The 13,667-nt window shown below is 36.1% G+C and overlaps 1 protein-coding gene across 4 annotated transcripts in view; it reads left to right on the forward strand.

Annotated features, from left to right (window-relative positions):
- CPNE8 (copine 8) overlaps window positions 1–13,667 on the forward strand; it is a 261,517-nt gene that overhangs the window by 135,249 nt on the left and 112,601 nt on the right. For 3 of the 4 annotated variants that reach the window (XM_002752370.6, XM_054238177.2, XM_035255835.3), the window contains exon 8: window positions 11,133–11,236. In XM_002752370.6, the coding sequence (XP_002752416.1) occupies window positions 11,133–11,236 (104 nt within the window). Of the gene's footprint in view, window positions 1–8,053; window positions 8,216–11,132; window positions 11,237–13,667 lie in introns of those variants that run through there. The other variant, XM_035255834.3, reaches the window with a different exon arrangement.

Below are 13,667 nucleotides of genomic sequence, written 5' to 3' on the forward strand. Positions count from 1 at the left end.
CTATTTTCCATAGTGGCTGCACTAATTTCCATTGCTACCAACAATGTACAAGAGTTTCCTTTTCCCTACAACATCACTAGCACTTCTTACCTTTGTGTTTGTTTTATGATAACAGGCATTCTAAAGATGTCAGCTAATCTTTTGTATCGATTTGCATTTCTCTGATGATTGGTGATGTTGAACACCTTTCATATATGTTTTGGTCATTTTTATGTTCTTAGAGATATGCTTAGTCAGTTTCTTAGCCCATTTATAAATTGGGTTGGCTTTCTATTTTCGTTTTTATTTATTTTAATTTCTTTGCTATTGAGTTTGTAGGAGTTGTTTCTATGTTTTGGAAATTAACCTTTATGGTATACAGTATCTTAGTCCATTTTGTGTTGCTATAAAAGAATATCTGAGACTAGGTAATTTATTTTTAAAAAGAAATTTATTTAGCTCACTGTTGTACTAGCTGAGAAGCTCAAGAGCATGGTACTTGCTTGTGGTAAGGGCTTTTATGCTGTTTCACAATGTGGCAGAGAAGGTGAAAGTGGAAGCAGACGTTTGTGAACAGAGGAAAACCTGAGAAGCACCCTAGCTTTATAATAACCCACTCACAAGAGAATGAACTCATTCCGAGAGAATTAATCCAGTCTCACTCAAGACTGTGAAAGCAGCACTAACCTATTCATGAGGGATCCACACCCATAACCCAAACACCTTCCATGGGGCTCCACCTCCTGGTATTGTTACTTTGGTGATCAAATCTTGACATGAGCTTTGGAGGGGATAAACAAGCCATAGCAACCACAGAATATTTTCTCTCATTCTGTAGGTTGCCTTTTCATTCTATTGATAATTTTCTTTGCTGAGCAGAAACTTCATAGTTAGATGCAGTCCCATGTGTATTTATACTTTTGTGGCCTATGCTTTTAGTATCATATACAAGAAATAATATGCAAAGCCAATATCACAAGACTCTGTGTTTTCCTCTAGAAGTGTGAATGTTATTAATACTTCCCTTAGATGGATACTCTCCAGGAAAGGAATGTGTTAGGATTCACTCAGTGTGGCTGGCAAAATATTAGGGAAATATTAGAGAAAGTTGGAAGATTGTGGTCTCAAACCTTTTGGAAGGCTGAAAGGTTTTAATGGAACAGGCTGAACACAGCCAGTTCATTACATTAGAATTTTAAGTCATATGGTCCGATTAGGATAATAAAGCTTTGCAGGTTAAGTCTGTTTACCCCACATTCCTTTGTCTCTGTTTACTCATTTAAACTTTGTGCTGGATGGTCCTCTCAGGGGAAGGTCAAAGGCGAATTACCTGTTAATGGTGTTTACTCTGGGCTGCAGAACCAAGACCTTTTATCATTTGTAAAATCACTCTTTTAACCATATTAATTATCTACAAGTGTGTTGACTTAGAACCTCTGTTACTACATCTATACTGAATAAATGTGAGAAGGACAGGGAGTCGTCCTCACTTAGCTGCAAATACCCTCTAAAAGCAGCTGGCGCCCATCCCTAGCCCACTCAGATTCAGTGTTCTAGTGTGTGTGAGTGCATTCATTCATCCGGTGATTAAGTCAGGGTCTGCAGGACAGAACTTCATAGGTGGTGATCAGCGTCTCAGGTGGTTATCCCAACTCGATGCCCCTCACAGCTGGGACCTGAACAAGGACACTGATGTGACTGATGCCACAGAAATGGTAGCATTTAAGAGATGTATATAAGTCATAAATTTAAACAAATATTTATTTGTAGTGTAATAATCCTAAATATCACAACTTATTTTGACATACTTTTATTCAAATGCTAATTTTATACTTCATTGAATGCCATAGCAAAAATTAATATAGTTTAGAAGTTTTGGTGGGAATATATCTTCACTCAGTTTTTTTTTTCTTTTTCTTTTTTTAAAATTAATTTATTTTATTGCATTTTAGGTTTGGGGTACATGTGCAGAACATGCATGATAGTTGCATAGGTCCACACGTGGCAGTGTGATTTGCTGCCTTCCTCCCCTTCACCCACATCTGGCATTTCTCCCCATGCTATCCCTCCCGAACTCCCCCCAATGCTGTCCCCCCCCATGCCCCCCAATAGACCCCAGTGTGTAGTTCTCCCCTCCCTGTGTCCATGTGTTCTCATTGTTTATCACCCGCCCATGAGTGAGAACATGCGGTATTTCATTTTCTGTTCTTGTGTCAGTTTGCTGAGAATGATGTTCTCCAGATTCATCCATGTCCCTACAAAGGACACGAACTCATCATTTTTGATTGCTGCATAATATTTCATGGTATATATGTGCCACATTTTCCCAGTCCATTCTATCATTGATGGGCATTTGGGTTGGTTCCGGGTCTTTGCTATTGTAAACAGTGCTGCAATGAACATTTGTGTGCATGTGTTCTGTTGGTAGAACGATTTAAAGTCCTTTGGATATATACTCAGTAATGGAATTGCTGGGTCAAATGGAATTTCTATTTCTAGGTCCTTGAGGAATCGCCACACTGTCTTCCACAATGGTTGAACTAATTTACACTCCCACCAGCAGTGTAAAAGTGTTCCTATTTCTCCACATCCTCTCCAGCATCTGCTGTCTCCAGATTTTTTAATGATCGCCATTCTAACTGGCATGAGATGGTATCTCAATGTAGTTTTGATTTGCATCTCTCTAATGACCAGTGATGATGAGCATTTTTTCATATGTTTGTTGGCCTCATGTATGTCTTCTTCTGTAAAGTGTCTGTTCATATCCTTTGCCCACTATTGAATGGGCTTGTTTGTTTTTTTCTTGTAAATCTGTTTGAGTTCTTTGTAAATTCTGGATATCAGCCCTTTGTCAGATGGGTAAACTGCAAAGATTTTTTCCCATTCTGTTGGTTGCCGATTCACTCTAATGACTGTTTCTTTTGCCATGCAGAAGCTGTGGAGTTTGATTAGGTCCCATTTGTCTATTTTGGCTTTTGATGCCAATGCTTTTGGTCATGAAGTCCTTGCCTACTCCTATGTGCTGAATGGTTTTGCCTAGATTTTCTTCTAGGGTTTTTATGGTGCCAGGTCTTATGTTTAAGTCTTTAATCCATCTGGAGTTAATTTTAGTATAAGGTGTCAGGAAGGGTACAGTTTCTGCTTTCTGCACATGGCTAGCCAGTTTTCCCAACACCATTTATTAAACAGGGAATCCTTTCCCCATTGCTTGTTTTTGTCAGGTTTATCCAAGATTGTATGGTTGTAGATATGTTGTGTTGCTGCCGATGCCTCTGTTCTGTTCCATTGGTCTATATCTCTGTTTTGGTACCAGTACCATGCTGTTTTGATTACTGTAGCCTTGTAGTATAGTTTGCAATCTGGTATTGTGATGCCTCCTGCTGTGTTCTTTTTGCTTAGAATTGACTTGGCTATGCAGGCTCTCTTTTGGTTCCATATGAAGTTTAAGGTGGCTTTTTCTAGTTCTGTGAAGAGGTCATTGGTAGCTTGATGGGGATAACATTGAATCTGTAAATTACTTTGGGCAGTATGGCCATTTTTATGATACTGATTCTTCCTAACCATGAACATGGAATGTTTCTCCATCTGTTTGTGTCCTCTCTTATTTTGTTGAGCAGTTGTTTGTAGTTCTCCTTGAAGATGTCCTTTACATTTCTTGTTAGTTGTATTCCTAGGTATTTTATTCTCTTTGTAGCAATTGTGAATGTCAGTTCATTCTTGATTTGGCTTTCTTTAAGTCTGTTATTGGTGTAGAGGAATGCTTGTGATTTTTGCACATTGATTTTATATCCTGAGACTTTGCTGAAGTTGCTTATCAGTTTCAGGAGTTTTTGGGCTGAGGTGATGGGGTCTTCTAGATATACTATCATGTCGTCTGCAAATAGAGACATTTTGGCTTCCTCCTTTCCTATTCGAATACCCTTTATTTATTTTTCTTGCCTGATTGCCCTGGCTAGAACTTCCAGTACTATATCGAATAGGGGTTTTGAGAGAGGGCATCCTTGTCTAGTGCCAGATTTCAAAGGGAATGCTTCCACTTTTTGCCCATTCAGTATGATATTGGCTGTTGGTTTGTCATAAATAGCTTTTATTGTTTTGAGATATGTTAGTCAATACCACGTTTATTGAGGGTTTTTAGCATAAAGGGCTGTTGAATTTTGTCAAATGCCTTCTCTGAGTCAATTGAGATAATCATGTGATTTTTGTTTATGGTTCTGTTTATGTGGTGAATTACATTTATAGACTTGCGTATGTTGAACCAGCCTTGCATCCCTGGGATGAATCCTACTTGATCATGGTGGATAAGCTTTCTGATGTGCTGTTTCAATCGGCTTGCCAGTATTTTATTGAAGATTTTTGCATCTATGTTCATCATGGATATTGGCCTGACGTTTTCTTTTCTTGTTGAATCTCTGCCGGGTTTTGGTATCAGGACAATGTTGGTCTCATAAAATGATTTGGGAAGGATTCCCTCTTTTTGGATTATTTGGAATAGTTTCAGAAGGAATGGTAACAGTTCCTCTTTGTGTGTCTGGTAGAATTCGGCTGTGAACCCATCTGGACCTCGGCTTTTTTTGTGTGGTAGGCTCTTAATTGCTGCCTCAACTTCAGATCTTGTTATTGGTCTATTCATAGTTTCAGCTTCTTCCTGGTTTAGGCTTTGGAGGACACAACTGTCCAGGAATTTATCCATTTCTTTCAGGTTTACTAGTTTATGTGCGTAGAGTTGTTTGTAATATTCTCTGATGATGGTTTGAATTTCTGTGGAATCTGTCTTGATATCCCCTTTATCATTTTTTATTGCATCTATTTGGTTGTTCTCTCTTTTCTTTTTTTTCAGAGTGGCTAGTGGCCTATTTTGTTGATCTTTTCAAAAAACCAGCTCTTGGATTTATTGATATTTTGAAGGGTTTTTTGTGTCTCTATCTCCCTCAGTTCTGCTCTGATCTTAGTTATTTCTTGTCTTCTGCTAGGTTTTGACTCTTTTAGATTTTGCTCCTCTTGCTCTTTCAATTTTGACGATAGGGTGTCAGTTTTGGATCTCTCCACTCTTCTCATGTGGTCACTTATTGCTATATATTTTCCTCTAGAGACTGCTTTAAATGTGTCCCAGAGGTTCTGGCATGTTGTGTCTTCGTTCTCATTGGTTTTGAAGAACTTCTTTATTTCTGCCTTCATTTCATTGTTTATCCAGTCAACATTCAAGAGCCAGTTCAGTTTCCATGGAGCTGTGTGGTTCTGAGTTAGTTTCTGAATTCTGAGTTCTAACTTGATTGCACTGTGGTCTGAGAGACTGTTTGTTATGATTTCCTTTCTTTTGCATTTGCTGAGGAGTGATTTACTTCCAATTATGTGGTCAATTTTCGAGTAGGTATGATGTGGTGCTGAGAAGAATGTGTATTCTGTGGATTTGGGGTGGAGAGTTCTGCAAATGTCTATCAGGTTAGCTTGTTCCAGGTCTGAGTTCAAGCCCTGGATATCCTTGTTAATTTTCTGTCTGGTTGATCTGTCTAATATTGACAGTGGAGTGTTAAGGCCTCCCACTGTCATTGTGTGGGAGTCTACGTCTCTTTGTAAGTCATTAAAACTTGCCTTATATATCTGGGTGCTCCTGAATTGGGTCCATATATATTTAGGATCATTAGCTCTTCTTGTTGCATCAATCCCTTTACCATTATGTAATGTCCTTCTTTGTCTCTTTAGATCTTTGTTGCTTTAAAGTCTATTTTATCAGTGATGAGAATTGCAACTCCTGCTTTTTTTTGCTCTCCATTTGCTTGGTAAATCTTCCTCCATCCCTTTATTTTGAGTCTTTGTGTATCCTTGCATGTGAGATGGGTTTCCTGGATACAGCACACCGATGGGTTTTGTCTTTTTATCCAATTTGCCAGTCTGTGTCTTTTGATTGGTGCATTTAGCCCATTTACATTTAGGGTTAATATTCTTATGTGTGAATTTGATACTGCTGTTTTGATGCTAGCTGACTGTTTTGCTCGTTAGTTGATGCAGATTCTTCATTTTGTTGATGCTCTTTAGCATTTGGTGTGTTTTTGAAATGGCTGGTTGTGCCTCATTCAGGAGCTCTTGTAAAGCAGGCCTGGTGGTGACAGAATCTCTGAGTCCTTGCTTGTTTGCAAAGGTTTTTATTTTTCCTTCACTTATGAAGCTCAGTTTGGCTGTATATGAAATTCTGGGTTGAAAGCTCCTTTCTTTAAGGATGTTGAATATTGGCCCCCACTCTCTTCTGGCTTGTAGGGTTTCTGCCAAGAGATCTGCTGTGAGTCTAATGGGCTTCCCTTTGTGGGTGACCTGCCCTTTCTCTTGCTTTCCTTAGCATTTTCTTCTTCATTTCAACCCTGGTGCATCTGACAATTATGTGCCTTGCGATTACTCTTCTTGAAGAATATCTTTGTGGTGGTCTCTGTATTTCCTGTATTCTAATATTGGCCTGCCTTGCTACGTTGGGGAAGTTTTCCTGGATAATATTCCTGAAGAATATTTTCCAGCTTGAATTCATTGTCATCGTCACATTCAGGTACACCTATCAAACATAGATTAGGTCTCTTCACATAGTCCCACATTTCTTGGAGGCTTTGTTCATTTGTTTTTGTGCTTTTTTCTCTAATCTTGCCTTTTTGTTTTATTTCATTGAGTTGATCTTCGACCTCTGATATCCTTTCTTCTGCTTGGTCAATTCGGCTGTCGAAACTTTTGCATGCTTCGCGAAGTTCTCAGGTTGTGTTTTTCAGCTCCATCAGTTCACTCATATTCCTCTCTAAGTTGTCCATTCTTGTTATTATTTCCTCAAATCTTTTTTCAACATTCTTAGTTTCTTTGCATTGTGTTAGAACATGTTCTTTTAGCTCACGAAAGTTTCTCATTACCCACCTTCTAAAGTCTGATTCCGTCATTTCATCACACTCATTCTCCGTCCAGCTTTGTTCCCTTGCTTGTGAGGATTTGTGATCCCTTGTAGGAGGTGAGGTGTTCTGATTTCGGATGTTTTCCTCCTTTTTGTGCTGGTTTCTTCTTATCTTTGTGGATTTATCCACCTGTCATCTGTGTAGTTGCTGATTTTCAGATTGGGTCTCTGAGTGGACGTCCAGATTGTTGATGGTGAAGTTATTTCTGTTTCTTAGTTTTCCTTCTGACAGTCTGGCCCCTTTGCTGTAGGACAGCTGTGGTCCTCTCCAGGCCCTGCTTGCCTGGGGATCACCTGCAGCAGCTGCAGAACAGTAAAGTTTGCTACCAGTTTCTTCTTCTGCTATTTTTTGTCCCAGAATGATGCCCGCCAAATGTCAGTCTGATCAGTCCTTTTTGAGGTGACTCTGGATATACAGGGGTCAGGGAGCTGCTTGAGGAGACAGTCTGTTCTTTATAGGAGTTTTTTTTTTTTTTTGATAGGCAGTTTCACTCTTGTTACCCAGGCTGGAGTGCAATGGCACAATCTCAGCTCATCGCAACCTCCGCCTCCTTGGTTCAGGCAATTCTCCCATCTCAGCCTCCTGAGTAGCTGTGATTACAGGCAGGTGCCACTGTGCCCAGCTAATTCTCTGTATTTTTTTTAGTAGAGATGGGGTTTCACCATGTTGACCAGGATGGTCTTGATCTCTTGACCTTGTGATCCACCCGCCTCGGCCTCCCAAAGTGCTCGGATTACAGGCTTGAGCCCCTGCACCTGGCCAGTATTTTTTTTTTTTTTTTTAAGACGAGGTCTCACTCTATCACCCAGGCTTAAGTTCAGTGGCACAATTATGACTCACTGCAGGCTTTGTACTCCTTGGCTCAAATGATTCTACCACCTAGTCTCCCTACTAGCTGGGACCATAGGCATGTACCACCACACCTGGCTAATTAAAAAAAATTTTTTTTGGTAGAGATTTGTTCTTGCTGTGTTGTCCATTCTAGTCTTGAACTCCCAGACTCAAGTGATCCAACCTCCACTTGACCTCCCAAAGTGCTTGGGTTACAGGCATGAGCCACTTTGCCTGGATTTTCATGTAGTATTTTAAAAGTAGCTTGAAACGTTTCACAAAGAATATTTTTGTTTTTTTCTGATTGATTGATTCAACAGTGTTTACAAAATGTTATAGTGTCCTTGGAATGAATGCTTAGAATAGAATGGCAAGAAAAAAAGCAACATAAAACACAACAGCACAAACTTCAACCCTGGTCCTTGCTTTTGATGAACACATGATTTGTGGGAAAGCGAGACATTAGTCAGCTGAGTATGCAGGTAAAATATGTCATGATATGTGTCAAGTGATTCAAATACATTATGAGAGAGTACGGTAGGGATATAATTTATATTAAGCCTCACGGGGTCACTGGGCCTCTTTGAGAAAGTGACACTTAAGCTAAGTCCTAAAGGAGTAGTTTTTTGCCAGCCCAAGGATAAGAATTCCAGCAGACACAGCCATATAAGGTCCTGAGCTGGGAAAGACATGTGTGGGTCTGATGTGAGATGGCCACGGATGAGCAGTGGAAGATGACTGAGGTCATCTTCAAACTTTCCACTTCAAACTTTTCCAGATGAAGGTGGAAAAGGCTGGTCAGAGCCCATTTGATGTTGGCCTTTGTAGACCATGTTAAAGGTTCTGCAGTTTTCCTAAATGCAAGAGAAAGCCTTAAAGCATTTTAAGTTGTGAGCAACATGAAATTTTCATGTTTTAAGAATCTTACTCTGTCTGCTGAATGAAGAATGGATTGAATACATCAAAGAATGGAAGTGAGAGTAATGAATAAATGTCACCGTCCATGTCTGGATGAGAAATAAGATTGAAACTGGATTGAGGCGGTGGCAGTGGAGCCCAAGTAAAGAGTTGAGTAAAATTTTAGAAGTAAATGGTGCAACTTGTGGTGTATTGGATAAAGGGTCAGGGAAAGAGAAGAGTTAAGAATGGCCTCCTTGTGCACTTGAGTAAATGACAACACCACTAATGAGCTGGGAAAATTATAGGAGAAGCAAGTTTCTGGACAGACATTAGATATTTATATTTGAACCTGTTAGAAGAGCCTGTGAAATGTCTAAGTGGCTTTATTCAATATAATGTTCCTTATATGTAGAGTATTAAAGAGGTTTTAAAAATGTATCAGGTGACATTAAGCATAAGGCATAAAAACGAAACAAAACTTTGCAGTGATGCTGTGTATTTCTAAAAGTAAGTAAATACCTTTCCTTCCAAACAAGATTTACTTCGTGCTTGAAACAGATGTACCACTTGTAATTACAAGAGCATTATTTTTCTAAGGTTATATATTCTGCATTGTAATAAATCTTTATTTTGAACCAGTTATTCATTTTACAAGCCTTAAGGAATATAGTTTGAAAAATTAAATTTAGTATTACATTTACCAATGAGCCAATAAAAGTTCATAGTTTAGTAATAATACATGTCTGACGTTTTATTCACAGTCTGTTTGAAATAAACATATTTCATTTTCTATTATGCATCTTAAGTATACAGAATGTTTCTTGGAAGTTTATATTTTGGTCCAGGTGCTTTGGGAGAATGTGGTAAAGAATAATGTTTTTCTACAAGAACAATGTCTTTAGAATGTCCCCAGGGTCTTAGAAAGCCATTCTCTCCCAACAGCATTTTAATATATATGGAAATGAAAGGGCATTCAAAATAAACAAATCAAACCAAACAGCTCATCCTTTTCAATGCTGCTCTGGATTTTAAAATTTGAGCTTCCAGAATGATTATTTCACTGCTTCTTTAATAGATAGAATTTTTTGATCTTTAAACCTCAAATCTGAAAAGAAACATGATATGCTAAAGAGGTTTGAGGTGATAGTGATGTCCATATTGTCCTTACCTCTGTGCTTTTTTTACTTTTCTTCAAAATGTATATTGTCACTATGCCTGGCTAGAATATATTCCCTGCTCTGTTAGAAATGTTCCTCTGATAGAAGTTATCACAGCTATATGCTAAAAGTCAAGTCAAATAACACTATACCAATACTTCAAAAAATGAGAAATTAAGAAATCTGACCTTTCTAAGGATAGGGACTGCCTTTTTCATTACCTTATTCCAAGATTCTAGCTTGACTATTGCTTGAGAAATATTTGCTAAGTAAGTAAATGAGTGAATTAATGAATGATAAAGATAGCATCATGTTTTATATACTCTTCTGGCATTACTGAAAGGAAATAATAAAAAATGTAGGTGTATACTTAATAAGTATAGACAGACCTGTAAGATAAAGAAGTGATGAATAAGAGAATGCTTTTTTAGACATTTGTAAGCATTTTATCATGTAATATTCAAAATTGTAACCTCTTTATTTAATCTGAATCACTTTATCACACCTCTTTTCAACATTTTAAGCTTTCCCGTTCAGTTAAAAGACACAAAAAAACCTTACAAAAGTATTGATTTTAATTTTAACAATACATTTTCTACAACAATGGTTATCAACAATGTGTTGTGTTAGCCTAGCTTGTTTACCTTTAAATCATGTAGCTGAGAGTGTTTGAGAACACAAATTGATAAAAATAACAGATTTGACATAACAATTACCATACAAATATGTAATTCAAGTTACAGAAGAAAATGAAGGTGCTTTTTTTCTTGAAGCCCAATATCATAAAAATTGTTTTTAAATGTAGTTATCGATTTATTATAGTACACTTGTATATGATTAAGAAGGAACTTACCTGTCCCCAGATTATAAACTATGTGGTCAGTGTTTATCTTTCTTATTCCCCACCTAATCATCTAGTACATTTCAACATTTGATGCATAGTAGATATCTTGTAGATACCTAGTGATTTTTTTAATGAATAGAAATTTTTTAACTTTGTTTTAAAAATATGTACCTGCATAACTGAATACATGAATGAGGATCCTATATATATATAACACTGGGTACCTGTCATCACCTAGCTTAATATCACTTTTCAAGGGGAAAATGTTAAAAGTTTTTGAAAAGTAATAGTTTTATAACTAGAATGAAAATTACCAGCAAAATTTTTAAAGTCATGTACTCCTTTAAAAAGCAATTTTGTGTTGTCTGGGATTCTCCCACACTTGGCCATTTGCATTAAAATGGTAAATTTGTTTTCTTGTCAAGTCTTGTTTGTGATCTGCAGTTTCCAATTATTTATAGCCCAGGTTTTGAACTATTTTATTAATTTTGTTTCTAGGATGCTGTTTTGATGCAATTTTGTGCAAACAAATTGGACAAGAAGGACTTCTTTGGAAAATCAGATCCTTTCCTTGTATTTTATCGAAGTAATGAAGATGGCAGGTAGATTTATCTTTTATTCATTTTAACTATATGGTAATAATGATACTTGAATTATAATTATTTTTCTGAGAGAAGCTCATTAAATTGATAAATGGAGTAAAATAGTTTGAGATTTTAAAAATTAATGGGATTTTTGCATCTCATTGTGCAACTTTATAAACATTTTATATGTTTTGATACTTAAAATGAATAATTTCTAGTTTCATGGAAATATTTCCTCTTTACTTTTTATGAAATTATAACAACTGAGTATGGTGGCTCACTTCTGTATTCCCAGCACTTTGAGAGGCCAAAGTGGGTGGATCACAAGGTCAGGAGTTCAAGACCAGCCTGGGCAACATGGTGAAACCCCGTCTCTACTAAAAATACAAAAAAAAAAATTAGCCAGACGTGGTGGTGTGGGTCTGTAATCCCAGGTACTTAGGAGGCTGAGGCAGGAGAATCGCTTGAACCCAGGATGTGGAGGTTGCAGTGAGCCAAGATCACGCCACTGCACTTCAGCCTGGGCGACAGAACAAGACTCCGTCTCAAAAAAATAAAAAAAAAAATAATAATAACATTGACTTAATAGTATAGAAGAATTATATTTGGTGAAAACCTGAATGCTGAAACAAATATATTTTAACCTAACAAATATATTTAAATCTAAACCATTTTCTTAGAGAAGGGTGTGGAGCTTATGGGTTGCCTTTTTTTCCTGTAATATCTAACTTTCATTATATTCTAGTACTTTGAATACTTTTGCCAGTTATGATTAGTACTTTTCATTATGTTCTAGTTCATTATATTCTAGTACTTTGAATACTTTTGCCAGTTATGATTAGACTAGTTTCTATAAATTTTGAATATGTCTTTATGAGTTATACACCATAATTTAATATGTATGGATCTACTATTAAATATATTTGACTGCTTTTTTGTGATTCATATTGTACTATTAATATTTGTGAGAATGTTTAGCTGTTAATAATATGGCTAATTTCTGTTGTCTAGATTTAAATAATAACCTTGCTATTTAATAGCTATAAAACTAAGGCAAGTTTTTAACCTATGTGAGATTTCCATTTTCTCCTCACCTGTAAAATGGGGTAGTAATCATAGGTACCTCACAGAGTTGTTGATCAGATTAAATTAGTTACTATACAAAAAAATTTCTAAGTTTGTCCAACACATAAGTATTAGCTAATATTGTTACTATGTTATAGTTACTGTTTTCTTTTTTTAAAACTATCTGTAACATAACAGCTAAAGAGACCATGTTATTTGGAAACTAAAATTTAGGGGAGTAGAATGGAAAAAAAACTATCACTACTGCTACACTTATATATGAAACTATTCAATGTGTTATGTAGTAAGTATTAAATGCTACATAATATAGAAAGTTTGCTGTTTAAAATGAATGCACTGGCCTTTTAAAATGATGGTTTACTTATTGGGAGATGTTTGTTGATGCAGCTGCTGAGCAACTGTTAGATATATTTGCTTTAGTGTTATACTATTAGATTTTGTGTATTTCCCTTCTTTTTTGGTGATAAAAATGTCAGCATGTCATATGCATCTGAACACTAATTTTATTCATATGAAAAATGTTGGAGAGTGAAGAAAATAACATTTGGCCAGGCATTTCAAAAATAGAGAAAAACCTCAAGAATGATTCAGAATTTCTTGAATGAAAATCTTCTCATGAACTACTTGCTCCCTGAATTTTCTGTTTTTATTATTATTAGTTTCTCTATAAAGATTAGTTGTACAGTTGTAAAATTTCACTTTATCACATCTAATGCTACCAGTGATACTTTCATTAGAGAATGTATTATGCTTTTAAAAATTATACTCATTTAAATAAAATCTAAACATTAAGAAAAATACAACTCATCAAAAAATATCAAATAATTTGAAAAAACTTTTTAAAAGTTAGCGAGTCTCATTTCAGAAATCTTTTCATTTACACACAGAAACCTAGTTTGCCAGCTTGATCCAGATATTTTATGTATATATGGACATGTTGTATTTTGAATATATACAGATGCTTTTATGCCATATTTTTTGTCTCTATTTTTAACTGCAAAGATTCTACCTTTATTTTTAATAAGAAGCCATTTTAAAAATTGCCTAATACCTAGTATGTTTGTGGCTTATTTCATAAGAAAGAGAAAAACTTAACTTCTACTGTATTAATTAAAAACCTTAATACTATATGATCTCATAGTCATATCTTGCTTTGACATTTATTTAGTAACAAAACATTGATTTATGATTGGGTAATACTTTTCCTTTGGAATCGTTATTTTTGGTGAATGGCCTCACTTAAAGTATCATAATACAGGTTTTTAGTAAAAATATATTTTCTTATAATACTATTTGTAATACATACACACATTATATAGAAATACTTGTGAATGTTAGGAAAAGCTACATTGGACTCCTGGAA

This window comes from Callithrix jacchus, chromosome 9 (assembly GCF_049354715.1).
Source record: "Callithrix jacchus isolate 240 chromosome 9, calJac240_pri, whole genome shotgun sequence".
In the NCBI taxonomy this organism is placed as follows: Eukaryota; Metazoa; Chordata; class Mammalia; order Primates; family Cebidae; genus Callithrix; species Callithrix jacchus.